Source organism: Palaemon carinicauda, chromosome 7 (genome assembly GCF_036898095.1).
Source record: "Palaemon carinicauda isolate YSFRI2023 chromosome 7, ASM3689809v2, whole genome shotgun sequence".
Lineage (NCBI taxonomy): Eukaryota > Metazoa > Arthropoda > Malacostraca > Decapoda > Palaemonidae > Palaemon > Palaemon carinicauda.
Genome location: NC_090731.1, coordinates 120,981,014 through 120,996,013, shown reverse-complemented (window position 1 = coordinate 120,996,013; position 15,000 = coordinate 120,981,014). Strand labels below are relative to the sequence as shown.

General features: G+C 31.9%; 1 protein-coding gene across 1 annotated transcript in view; it reads left to right on the top strand.

The window, feature by feature from the left end:
- Nucleotides 1–12,531, top strand: part of LOC137644505 (uncharacterized) — a 43,744-nt gene extending 31,213 nt beyond the window's left edge. The window contains exons 3-5 of the mRNA XM_068377477.1: nt 2,691–2,742; nt 4,268–4,433; nt 12,377–12,531. Coding sequence (XP_068233578.1) covers nt 2,691–2,742; nt 4,268–4,433; nt 12,377–12,531 — 373 coding nt within the window. The remainder of the gene's footprint in view (nt 1–2,690; nt 2,743–4,267; nt 4,434–12,376) is intronic.
- The last annotated feature ends 2,469 nt before the right edge of the window (nt 12,532–15,000 follow it).

The following is a 15,000-nucleotide window of genomic DNA, read 5'->3' as shown; positions in this document are numbered from 1 at the left end:
ATAATAGGAAAAAAAAATTTTAAGCTTCCCATTGCATGTTTTCCAATAAAAGAATTCGTTTATCATTGTTACCCTCAACCATTTGTATATAGGCTCGTTCTCTTATTGAATGAAATTACATTCACCTCGCCTTTCTGTTAGTACCTAAGAGCTACCTTGTGACAAGAGATAAATGAATCCACGAAGTGACCTACCAATTATCACCATGAAAATTGGATCAATAATTAGGTTCTACTCTAAATTTCCTATGAGGTTAAGTTTTTCCTTTTAATGCTTTACTACGAAAGAAAAATAAAAGTATTTTCGAAGAATTATTTGGTCAGCAATAATAACAAATAGGTCCACATAAAAAATAAGTCATCATAAAATGTAAGAACAGGAATGTGTACAAGTAAGATTCAGCAAGATACAGTGGAAAGGAACATGATATTCTTGACTTAACCAATGGCCAAGTCTAACATGCGGCGAGCAAATTACTATGCTCCATCAATGATCATATCTAGCCTTGATCATATCTGATTCACTAAAAAGTACTCGAAACAGCTGAAGTGACTACAGCTTATGAACTGACAGCATTGGAAGTAGTAATTATTCTTTTAATGTTGGCCTATTCAACAATTGCCTGATTCTAATTCCAGTTGTCATTCTTTGCATATTATGATTCTTTTATTTCTTCCATTTTAAGCGTTATCTTCTTTTGAAAAATATTGAAAAGCATGTTTTTTTTTTTTTATAGAATCCATACCTTAATTCTCCCACTTACTTTATAATCCGTACAAATATAATATACTTAACCTCATACTAACCTATAATCGAATTTCACACATTTCGTTAAACGTCTTCATAAGGCTTTAAACCCCCATTGCTTCGTATGTTCAGGAAAAATAATATTCTGGTTTAATTAAGACTGCTTCAAAATAAAGTTCTATTATGTTTAATAAGATGGTAAGTCAATTACTTCTACGTAGAAATCAGGCTGATTGAATAATTTTATTTTTATTCGAATAAGATGATTAACATTATTTAATATTTTTTTTTTTAAATATTTAGCTTTGCAATGAGGTCTGCTTGATTCGACTTTTTCAATATAGTGGTAGTAGTAGTAGTAGTAGTAGTAGTAGTAGTAGTAGTAGTAGTAGTAGTAGTAGTAGTAGTAGTAGTATTATAAGCCACGCTAAACCCCTATTTGTTAAAATTAATACCATAAGGCCATGGACTCCAGTAGTGGAAGCACCCAAATTCCAATATGAAATGATGGCGTAAACAATAAAATATAAGGAAATAGAAAGAATGAAATAATTAAGATAAGTAACAAAGTTGAAGTCTTGTTAATAGATAAACTGTAAAACGAGAATTGCACCAACGTATTTACACGAAGCTTTAAATTTCCCTGATCTAGAATATAGTGTAGAGTTAAGCTTGAAAAAGTAAACCGTGTTAGAATTAACGGGAAAGACTGTTAAATGTAACTACACTTTTTCCTATATGTTGGATTGTATGTTCTGTGAAGTCTCAATGCAAATGATATTAATAAGTATCAGGATCCCAATCAACATACAATGACCAAACTGAACGATGATGCGAGAGGTTCAACTTCAAATATTTGATAAATACATAAGCTTAAGTTAGGGAATCTACTATCACAATTCAATCGGGCTTACTACTAATCTAATGTCATTAGTATGGATGTATTTGTTTCTACTGAACTGACTTTTGTGAATGTGGAAAGTTTCTTTCATCTTTATGTATGTTATCTATCATCAATATAAAGTGACGCAGTATTTTCCTGTACCCAAGATTTTACTTATATTTCTTACAATTGGGAGTTGTTTTTGAAGACAGCATAAGCATTATCTATAACCGTATTTCTGTCATTAATGCAGTCTTTGTTACAAAGAAGGGGGTATTGGTGTTTTTGCCTGATTCGTAATCATTTAAGAAATGAATTTTCTATTTCTTTTACAGGGAGACACAAGTTTATATATGACTGATCTTTATTATTGTTGTTACTGATCTTGAAATATTTCATATTTTTCATTAATTTCTGATATATATATATATATATATATATATATATATATATATATATATATATATATATATATATATATATATATATATATATATATATATATATATATATATATATATATATATATATATATATATATATATTTATATGTATATATATATATATATATATATATATATATATATATATATATATACATATATATATATATATATATATATATATATATATATATATATATATATTATATATATGTATATATATATATATATATATATATATATATATATATATATATGTGTGTGTGTGTGTGTGTGTATTTTTGTTAGTAAATGTACATATATATATATATATATATATATATATATATATATATATATATATATATATATAGAGAGAGAGAGAGAGAGAGAGAGAGAGAGAGAGAGAGAGAGAGAGAGAGAGAGAGAGAGAGAGAGAGAGAGAGAGAGAGAGAGAGAGAGAGAGAGAGGTGAATCTTAGGCTAGAACACTTAAAGGTATCTATACTGGAAGTAGAGCCATCCTGAAACTGCATAAAAAATAGGGAGAAAATTCTAATTGAGAAAGGAGTTTTTTTCTAATTTAGTTTGGAAAAATTTAGGAATTCGTATTAATGAAAAATGTCTTAACAACCTCAGATTTGCAGATGACATAGTTGTGTTGAGTGAATCATGGGAGAAATTGCAAAAGGTGAGAGAAGATTTGAATAGAGAAAGCAGATATGTAGGACTGAAAATAAACGAGTAAAACTAAGATAATGTTTCGAGAAATTGCAGAGACACCAAATAAGAATTATGGACGAACCTTTGGGGATTGTTAATGAATATACATACTTAGAACAGACAGTAATTGTTTTCCCTGGACACGAGACCGAAATTAAAAAAAAAAGGGGGGGGGGTAAGCTTGATATGGAGAGCTTTTGGTAAACTAAATACGATTATGAAAGTAAAATGGCATTTTTTTTAATCAGACGGGGCTACTTGTTTTAACTTATGCATCATAAACTTGGAGCCTTACTAAAACCTTAGAACATAACATAGTTATAACTTTAGAGCTATGAAGAGAAATAACAATAAGAGATAGAAAGACATAGATACTAGCTCAAACTAAAGTAAAGGATATTCTAACACGTAAGAAAAAGTAATGGACATGGGCAGGACATATAATGAAACTGACCGACAATAGATGGACTTTAAGAATAACTGAATGAGTTCCAAAAGATTGCAAAAGAAGCAGGGGAAGGAAGAGAAAACGATGGACGGACGAACTAAAAGAATTTGTGGATGTGGACTGCAATAGAGAGGCCAGATTAAGACCCATGTGGAAGGATATATCTGAGGCCTTTGTTTTGCAGTGGACTAATAATGGCTGAGGATGAGGGGGATTACATATATATATATATATATATATATATATATATATATATATATATATATATATATATATATATATATATATATATATATATATATATATATATATATATATATATATATATACAGTGGAACCTCTACACACGAACGTATCTACATCCGAATTTTCCAACACCCGAAGTAAAATTCGAGCAATTTTTCGACTCTACACCCGAATTTTATTTCGACACACGAAGTAAGCAATTTTCGTCGCACCGGTTGTATCCGAATTTTTTAACACGCGAAGTACAATTCGAACACATTCCTACTCTACACCCGAAGTGAACAATACAGTACCCGTATGCAGCACTTCGACCTCGGAGGGACCCTCAATTAGCGTGGCTTGGGTCATTCCTCTGTTCTCGTCGACTTCATGTGGTTGTGCCCTGTGCGTTCTGCTATTAACTGTATTTTAATCGTGATTTTTTACGTTCATCCTTTTACGGTATTTTACGTAAATCATGGGTCCTAAAAGGCTTAGTTTTGCAAGTGGTAGTGGTAGTGGTGAGAAAAGGAAGAAGGAAATGCTTTCTTTAGAAGTAAAGCAAGAAATTATTGAAAAGCATGAGCATGGCGTCCGCATGAGTGAACTTGCAAAAGAATATGGCCGAAATATGTCGACGATTTCAACAATCTTGAAACAGAAAAAAGCCATTAAAGCAGTGAAACCTTCTAAGGGGATCACCATCATTTCAAAACGTCGTAGCCTTGTCATAGAAGAGATAAAACGACTTCTGCTAATCTGGATCAAGTACAGAGAGATTGTTGGCGACACCATCACCGAAACTATCATCTACGAGAAGGCGCACGCCATCTTCACTAACTTGAAGGAGGCGAGCTCTGGGGGTGATGCTGGGGAGAGTTCAACCGAACGTTCCTCAGACGATCTCAAGGCATCTAGGGGCTGGTTTGAAAAATTTAAGAAACAGTCCGGGATTCATTCAGTTATTCCCCACGGAGAGGCTGCTAGTGCGGACAAAAAGGCTGCAGCTGACTTTGTGAAGAGCTTTGAAAGGACCGTGCAGGAAGAAGGCTACGTAGAGCAGCAGGTGTTCAATTGTGATGAAACCGGGCTGTTTTGGAAGAAGATGCCCAGTCAAACCTACATCACCGCCGAAGAGAAGAAATTGCCTGGGCATAAGCCAATGAAGGATCGGTTGACGCTTGCTCGATGTGCCAACGCTAGCGGGGACTTTAAAGTCAAGCCCTTACTGCTTTACCATTCGGAGAACCCTAGGGCCTTTAAGGCACAGAATGTGGATAAGGACCAGCTTCATGTTTTCTGGCGATCCAACTCGAAGGCCTGGGTCACTAGGCAGTTCTTAGTCCAATGGGTTAATCAAGTTTTCGGTCCTTCTGTGAAGAAGTATCTTCATGAGCAGAAATTGCCTTTAAAGGGCCTTCTATGCCTTGACAATGCACCCTCTCACTCCCCCGGACTCGAAAATGATATCTTCGAAGAATTCAAGTTCATAAAGGTGCTGTATTTTCCACCGAATACCACCTCTATCCTCCAGCCCATGGACCAGCAAGTCATCTCAAACTTCAAGAAGCTCTACACCAAGCACCTATTCAAGCAGTGCTTTAATGTCACGCAAAGCACAAACTTAACTTTGCGTGAATTTTGGAAAAGCCACTTTAACATCGTGCACTGCTTGAAGATCATAGATCAGGCTTGGGTGGGATTAACTCGACGAACCCTCAATTCTGCCTGGAAGAAGCTGTGGCCTGATGCAGTTTTTCTCCGAGATTTCGAGGGTTTTGACCCCAAACCTGATCCCGTGGTGGGTGCAGCGGAAGACGTAGAGGAAATCGTCTCCCTTGGCAAGTCCATGGGTCTGGAGGTCAACGCAGATGACATCACAGAACTCGTCGCCGAACATCATGACGAACTTACTACAGAGGAGCTCAAGGAACTCCATGCTATGTCTGAGCGCATGAGTGATGACGAGGAAGGGATCGAGGAGGTAGAACATGTGTTAGGTTCGGCGCAAATAAAAGAGGTGTTAGGAAAATATCAAGACGTGGTCGACTTCATCGACAAATACCATCTAAAAAAATTGCAGGTTTGTCGTGTAGTGGCGCAGTTCAATGATGTTTGCCTAACTCATTTTCGAAACATTCTGAAAAGCCGTACCAAGCAACTTTCTATCGATAGCTTCTATAAAAAAACTACTAAGCGAACTCATAATGAAGAGGAAGGAAGTGGTTAAAAGATAATGGAAAAGAGTAAAGAGAAAAAAATTCAATCAATTTTAAGTGTAGAGTGAAAATGATTAAGATTAATCATCAAAAAGAAAAAAAGAAAATGTAAAAAAATATAAAATATAAAAATAAAAAAAATAAATAAGCTAAGTTAGGTTAAAGTTCACTTAGTGTAAGTTAGAATAAGTTACGGTCTTTATCGTAGTCACCCTCTCTACCTCCTCGCCGCCCGTCCGTCTCCTCTGTGCATAGCAAGACCGACACCTGCGCCGGACTTTCTAAGTTAAAGTGACGCTAAAAACCTGTTTCTTATTTATTATTTCTTTATAATTATTCTTTTTTATATATCTATAATCTAATTTAGAGTGCATTATTGTCATGTGTAATTATGTGTAGTAATCTATTAAGGAGTTATCGTAGGTTTTTGGGCTCAACCACGGATTAATCCTATTTCAATGTATTCTTATGGGAAAATTCGTTTCTACATCCGAACATTTTCTACACCCTAATTCGAATGTGGAACGGATTAAATTCGTATGTAGAGGTACCACTCTATATATATATATATATATATATATATATATATATATATATATATATATATATATATATATATATATATATATATGTGGTATTTCAACCTCTGATGCTGTTTGAACTTTACAAGACCCACTTTGCACGTATATCCCTTTTAAAAACTAGATTTGTGAAATATTTGCCAAATTTATTTTTTTAACATATTCCATTTCCTTTTAGCACCAGAATATTGACGGGTCATAAAAGCAAAAACATTTTCATCATTCATCAAAATCTTCAATCCTTTAGCTAATTCCACGTAACTAACTTTACTCATTTGATCTAATTTAAATTTTTCTTTTTTTAAATCCGTGTTTTGTTCGTTGTCATGCGAGAGGTATTTTCTATAAACTGTTTTCTTATATTTCTTTTCGCTATTTCCTTCTCATCTTTCAAAATTCTTTCAGTTTTAATGATAATAATAATTCTTACTATATTAATATCAATATCGAAAATCATCATCATCATCTCCCTATTGACACAAAGGGCATCGATTTGACTTTGCGGGTCATCTTTTAAATCAATACTCTCTATTCATCTTCTTCGCGCTTCATAGTCCTCAGCCATGTGGCCCTGTGTCTTCCAACTCTTCTTGTACCTGGTGGAGCCTAGTTAAATGTTTAACAATAATAACAGTTTTAGTAGTTTTAATATTATCCAAACATAGTTCCTTTTACATTTGATCTTACGTTTTCTTGTTTCTCCCGTCTCTCTTCCCTTTCTTCTCTTAATCTTTTTATTTTATTTCTCAGGGATTTTGGGAACGTGGGTGTAGCCCTAAGGGAGTTCTGCCTTGCTAAACACTCGGTGGAATTAAGAACAACCATTACCAGTTGAGCACTTGGCTCTTGGTTTACCTAATGACACATAACTCTAAGGTGTTAAGCTTCAAGATGGAAGACATTAATACAATCCCCAGAAGTTTTTACTTCATATTTAAATTCTAATACCTTTTATGAATTATTGATTTATTTTTTTTATAATGGGAGATTTTAGAATAGTCAATGATAATGATATCATGAGGTAGAGTTTTTTTAAGCATCGAAACTTTGCTCTCTTAAAGAAATTGGGTATATTTTAATTTCTTGATATTTTTTACCTGAATGTTGTTTTATAATTATGCTCATATTTGAGAAAGTTGGAATTTTTATGAATTGTCTATTATCATGGTATAAAGCACTTCTGGCTAAGATAAAAAACTTTCTTACCAATTAATTTTTTTCTTTAAGTTATGTTTTGGTATTTTAGCACTGTCATGATCAAACTATTGACTCATCTTACATTAAATTCGTTTAAAAAGATTTATAGAGCTCCCAAAGGGAGAAAATTCCTTTATCAACTTTCAATATACATAAGATTACAAGTTACATCCACTCTATGGAAGACCTACAGCTAACAAAGGTATCCAGGAACACTGCATTGAAAAGATAAATTCATTGATATGATGTGCAATAGTTATAAATAACATAATTTAAAAGGTTACTTTCCACTGCATATGGATAAGTATCATTCATTAACATGCGAAGTTAGTTATATACAATGGCAGCAACTAATAATGTTATGATGTTTATTATACAATCAAAGGAAAAGGAAATATACAAAGCATTATGGCTGCAAACACGCTAACATAGATGTACTTCTAAGACACTTGAGTGTATGCACATAGGTATATATATATATATATGCATATATGTGTGTGTATACTTATGAATGCATACTGTATATAAACATACTTACATTGCGTAGTTTCAAGACATCTTCAGCATGACTGAAATATAGTAATAAAATTTACATTATATATGGTGACGAAAAAATTACCAAAGTAACTGACAGGATGATTTTTTATGACTATTCATTAGAACAATTAAGAGAATAAATACTAAAGTATCGCCATCTTAAAGCCAGATCTTAAAAATAATGGGAAAAATAATTAAAGTAAAGAGTTAAAAGAGACTTCAGGTGAATAAATTAGAAGATTTTTAACAACTTTGTTCAAGAATTATGAGGCAAAAGTGAAAATATAAGACAATAAGATTGAATGTGTAGAGGCGAAATGTGGTATTAAATCAATCTCTCATGTAGGATAATGACGATGGGTTGGTGTGAGTGTAGAGATCAGAATGTTAACATCCTGGCATCGAAGCTGATTGTTTATTTAGAGGAAAAAGATGCAGAGAGTGTTAACTTTGGGGGAAAAGGACCATGACGAGAAATGACTGAATATCCTACTGGCAAAAATCTCTTTCGTTGCACTGATTTGAAAATTGTGTGATTATTTACCTTCACGGAAGGAGGCTTAGGCAGCAGATATGGGGATAGTGAGAGGAGTTTTGTGGATGTCACGAAAGGACTGCGTAATAAATGAAAGATTTTTAGAAAGATTTTCATTAGCAATTTGGAAATGACATCTTCAATTTTGCGTGGCGGAGGTGATGGTTTATGTTGTACCAAGAAATAGAAGAAGTGATGAAATTAAGACAGAAAAAAATATATAGGGCACATTGTAGTAGAAAAATACTAATCTGGAGAATGGAATGTCGTGAGCAAGTTTCTATTTTGAGAAAACCCCATTGATTAATGCAATACATTGCAAAAACAGAAGTTCATACCATATATTGCTAAATTAATAGTGTAATATCCTTGGTAATAAATTACGGATTTTGTAAAAGTCTTGTTTTATTCTCATTACATAAATTTCTGTTATTTTGTAATTTTAGAATGAATTTCATAATAAAGTTACGAAGCACAACACTTTTGGGGCCTTGAAGTTTGAGAGAACGGTTTGGTGAATGGGAACTCACTTGGTTGGAGCATTTCCTTATAGGAATTATGAGATCTCTTAACTGCTATATTTTTGTGTTATAACCTATCAAAAAATGTGAGTTTTTAGTGGAATAGATTTACAATGTCTGATTCGTTGTTTAATCGTCTAATTTTAACGTTGTTACTGATCTTGATACATTTTAATATATTTTATATTTATTATCTATTACTTCTTATGTAATTTATTTATATCCATATTTCCTTTTTTTTTATTACGATATTTTCTCTGTTGGAGTCATTGGGCTTATAGCATCCTGCTTTCTCAACTAGGGTTGTAGCATAGTTAATAATAATAATAATAATAATAATAATAATAATAATAATAATAATAATAATAATAATAATAATAATAATAATAATAATAATAATAATAATAACTGTATCAATCTCACAGGAAACAAACCGAAAGTAACATCCAGTTTAATGCTAAGAATTCTGAATACCGAAGACAAGATAGAGGAATAGCCTTAACGTAGGTTAGGTTAGGGTTTCTGACTTTGCTGGAGTATAATGAAAAATCATAGGTTAAGAACGCGATAGTATGCTAAGGCCCTTGAAATATAGGACTGACGTGTGGAATTCCCCCCTACAGTTCTCTTCGTCTGTATTTCTATAGTGTTCTCTAATTCTAATGCCAGGCCTGTCGCTCAGCTGGGAAAAAATCCTAATCTTTTTCTCCACTATACTTCTCTCTCTCTCTCTCTCTCTCTCTCTCTCTCTCTCTCTCTCTCTCTCTCTCTCTCTCTCTCTCTCTCTCTCTCTCTCTCTTTCTCTCTCTTTTATAACATTTCCATCCAGACAGGAGAGTGTCAAATAACTTCCGTTACTTCAATATCGAAATTTCACCTAGTGTCTTACATAGAGGTTACTCGAAGTACCTAATTAAACTTCAATATTACTCTCACTTTCCCCACTCAAGTATACTTATGACACAAACAAATATCGGTCATTCATAAATGTCTAATGAAGGCTAATCGCCTTTACGTACGTTCCATTCTCCCCCTCCCCCTTTTTTTTAAGCTAGATAACTACAACAGCCTTTAATCCCAAAGGCATTAGATTATAGAAAAATTAATTATCAAGAAACATTCGTCATTACCACGTAGGAATCTACCCAAGGATTGTTGTATTGAATAACACTAAGATTTAAATTAATCTATCACGGCTTACTTTTCTTTCAAGCTTTAAGATTTAATTCCCATCTCAATCCATAGCTTCTCTTTGTCCCTATTACATGCCAAAAAAAAAACACACACACATACACATACACACGAACACGAGCGCACACGGCTGCAGTCACTCAGAGAAAAGCTGATACCATTACAAGGAACAGTAGTGGACCTTAATATGTTCAAGGTTTTGTTGACCGCAATATATTTTCTGCATCTGACAAGGTCTGAAATTACTTTTCTCTCTCTCTCTCTCTCTCTCTCTCTCTCTCTCTCTCTCTCTCTCTCTCTCTCTCTCTCTCTCTCTCTCTCTCTCTCTCTCTCTCTCTCTGATCGCTTTTTCTTTATTAGCCTTTATTTTCGTGTAACAGAGCAAAGCTTCCATACCTTGTATCTGTCTCAGTGAACAACAGACTTCCCTTGTCTTATCTGACCCTCCTATACTCTATCTTTATATAAAAACTTATATAATGATATCAGAATACGGCCATAAACTAAGATGCAAAGTGACGAGTTAAATTTTCCCATACTATCGATTTCTTCTGTTTTCTCTCACTCTTTATGGTCTGATTTTCCTTATCAAGATTCTAGAACTATATTCTTTAAGGTTGAGATGCCATTCCTTTGGTATAACTTTCGAATGTGCAGGTTTCTACTGAAATAGTTATGCTGTTTTTTATATACAATATGTAATATTTTTACACAAATATATATATATATATATATATATATATATATATATATATATATATATATATATATATATATATATTTATATATATATATATATATATATATATATATATATATATATATATATATATATATATATATATATATATATATATATATATATATATATATATATATATATATATATATATATATATATATATATATATCAGGTTATCACACAAAATAATTCAATACTTTTTATACGGTGGCTGGAATCACATTTGTCCCGTTGATTTTCTTGAATTTATCTTTTACAAGTTTTGCTCTCCAAACGATTCCCTAATTTTCATTCAAATATCGAATACAATACATCATTGTTAGAGAGGAACTCAGATATGAAATATGTGCACATTTTTTTTTTTTTTTTTTTTCCTTTTTTTTACGATGATTTGGCGTCTTAGAAAAAACCTTATTTCCTATGTATAAAAACTGCAGGTCAAAATGACATGAATGTTTTCTTCAAATAAAAGGTTTCTCTCTCTCTCATTTTTTTTTTTTTTTTTTTTTTTTTTTTTTTTTTTTTTTTTTTTTTTTTTTTTTTTTTTTTTTTTATGAAGATACCAAGCCTTCATGCAAATATCTTTTTATCTATTATAATCTCATTGCTGTTAGAGGGATTTGCATCAGCCTTTCTTCACAAAATTATGGCAAAACTTCTACCAAACCTTTGTTAATAGTGAAAGAAAATATATGCAAATTTTAGCTTCATATTATCAACGTCGTAAAACTTTTACAATTTATCTTGCGCCACAAAACTCCATATTGTTTATTTTCACCAAAGGATGATTTCTTAGAAGCTCTCATCTTGTTGCATAAAATTCCTAAGTATCTATATATTATTCAGTTCAGTTATGGTGCTTCTCTTTTTATCCTTCTTTCCTTCACTAATGTATACGTATGCAAATAGGAGTAGTTGATCATTGGAATCTACTGCTGTGCAAATGAATTAAAGATTCGCGTTAACTTAGTACGATGACTTTTTTCCCTCTTCCTATTAAGTTCAAAAGATTTACTGATAATTATAAATAACTGCTAATGCAGTCATCAAATATGTTTCACAGAGGCGTCTTTTTCTTTCTCTCTCCTTTAAATGTGATTCATGTTAAATAACGTAATATAAAGATGATGGGAACTTTGGTACGGGAAATTTTATTGATTTCATTCCCTTCAAAATATCCTTAAAATGAGACTTATAATTGTTCAAGAATAAACTAACCTTTTCAGTTCGTTCAGATTTCTTATTAATTGTTTCTATGAAGTATAATTCCAATATATGAAACAACGATAACTACTGCTCATATATGAGAGAATAAATGAGACGGGGACATGCAGGTAAGATCATGATGTCTTAGACCTTCAAGTGAATATGCACAACTAAACTAGTATTTAATTTTTTATCACAAGAGACGTACCGCTTCCACTCATACTGCACTAGTGGCATCACAGATGTTCCAGAGAAAGATGACAGGAGTCCTGTGGCCACAAACAGGCAGTTTATTTCCAGAATCCAGACGCCTATACTCATGGATGTAGATGACACGGCTCTGCCAGACGCATAACTGACGCAAACCATCTCATGATGCTCCCCTTTGCGTCCGTAATAACCCCACAATATCGCAACTAGCTTTTTGATAACTTGAGTTCTATGAGTTATGTATTTAGTGATAAATGTGAAATGTTGAATATTATTTTTCTTGCTCTTGTTTTGCTGAAGTATTTATATTTTATATAGGAAATATTTATTTTATTGTTATTACTGTTCTTAAAATATTCTATTTTTCCTTATTTCCTTCACTCACTGGGCTATTTTCCCTGTTGGGGCCCCTGGGCTTAAACCATCCTGCTTTTCCAACTAGCTTAGCAAATAATAATAATTAATGATAATGATAATAATAATAATAATCTAAGTGAAAAAGGGCGAAATTTAACCTATTAAAATGAGCATCAAAATCACATAGAAGCGTGTTGTTCTACTATAGCCCTTGCCAGTTATTTTCTGATATTGTTAGTTGATATGAATGGGGATTTTCTTAATTCTTAATTGCATTTTATTGTAATAATGTTTTAGAACAGAATCACATTCTACACCTTTCCAGAGATCATATGTTATGGAATAATCATTTGTTATCGGGAAAATCATCATATTGTTATTCAAATGAACATTATCTATGTTTTATTTATTTCGCACGTAGTCTTTAAGGAATTAATGCATAAGGATGCTCTCCCAGAGACCTAATAACACTGATGAAGACAACGATGTCTACTGAAGCAGCATGACATTGACGTCAGTGATGAGGAGTGTCTTTGATTAAAAGGGAGCCGTCACTGATGATTTTAAGAAGAAGAAGAAGAAGAAGAAGAAGAAGAAGAAGAGAAGAAGAAGAAGAAGAAGAAAAAGAAGAAGAAAAAGGTCTTTAGGTTACAACAGGTCTTCTTCTTCAACAGGGAAGACGGGAAAAGGGAAAACCTCAGAATATCTATTTATATATATATATATATATATATATATATATATATATATATATGTATATATATACATATATATAGATATATATGTTATGCATATATATATACATATATATATATATATATATATATATATATATATATGTATGTATGTATGTATATATATATATATACAAGCACATATATATATATATATATATATATATATATATATGCATATATATATGTATATATATACATATATATTTATATATAAATATATATATATATATATATATATATATATATATATATATATATATATATATATATGATGTATCATTTCGAGAAAATCCGAAGCTCTCTTCAACTTTATATGCCTTATACAGAATTTTTTGAAGTTGCGTCTTTAGCGGGAAATAAGACTTTGAAAAAGAGAAATATTATACTCCTATTGACGACATCTCTTGTGTCTCAAATGATAAATAATTAGAGAAAATAGATAATGTTCTTTTCGTTCAAATTTCATTTAGTGAACAAGTTTAATGTACAAAAAACATTCCTGGGAAACATTATGTTCTTTTTAACTTTTTTTTTCTTTTTTTAAAAAATATGTTCATAAAGGAATGTAACTTAATATAGTCTCAATTCTTGTTTTATTTCACTATAGAAAATCTTAATTACCTTTCTTAAAAGCAGCCTTTGAAGGGATAAATTAAAAAAAAAAATTCCTGGAATTAAATGGGGTTTAATTTAGATGTACGAGAGACTGATCGTTTTCGTAAAATTCAAATTTTCTTATGAGGTCCGGAAATAATTTTAACCTGATAAACACAGAAACTCTTTAGGTTTTTCTATAAGATCTAAAGCTACATGAGAGTCTTTTGTTTTTTTGAACCATTCATATAATTAAACAGTGTTTTGTACCCATTTTCTTATATGAATTCTCTCTCTCTCTCTCTCTCTCTCTCTCTCTCTCTCTCTCTCTCTCTCTCTCTGCTCTCTCTCTCTTCTGATTTTTCACGTCTCCTTTAAATATAATATATGACAAATCCAAACGATTATAAGTTTGATAACCTGTAACGTAAGTGATTAATGGATCAGACAACCTCTGGTCAAAGCATAATTTCAAAATCATGGGTCTATAGTTTATACTTATTTTTATGGGTGTCTTCATACACTTGACAACACCAGTATTATCGAAACATTTTCTTCGCTCATGGGGTTAACTACTGTAATGTAATTGTTCAGTAGCTACTATCCTCTTGCTAAGGGTACAACAGAATTCTTAGCTACGGTATGAAGTTCTTTAATCTAGGAGGACACACCAAAATCAATCGATTGTTCTTTAGTCTTGGGTAGTGCCATAGCCTCTGTATCATGGTCTTACACTGTCTTGGGGTAGAGTTTTCTCTTGCTTGAGGGTACACTAGGGCACACAAAATCTATCTTATTTATCTTCCTCTTTTTTGTATAGTTTATCTATGAAAGATTTATTTTAATGCTGTACTGTTCTTAAAATGTTTAAATTATTTTTTACTTCTCATATAGTTTATTTATTTTCTTAGTCCCTTTCCTCGCTG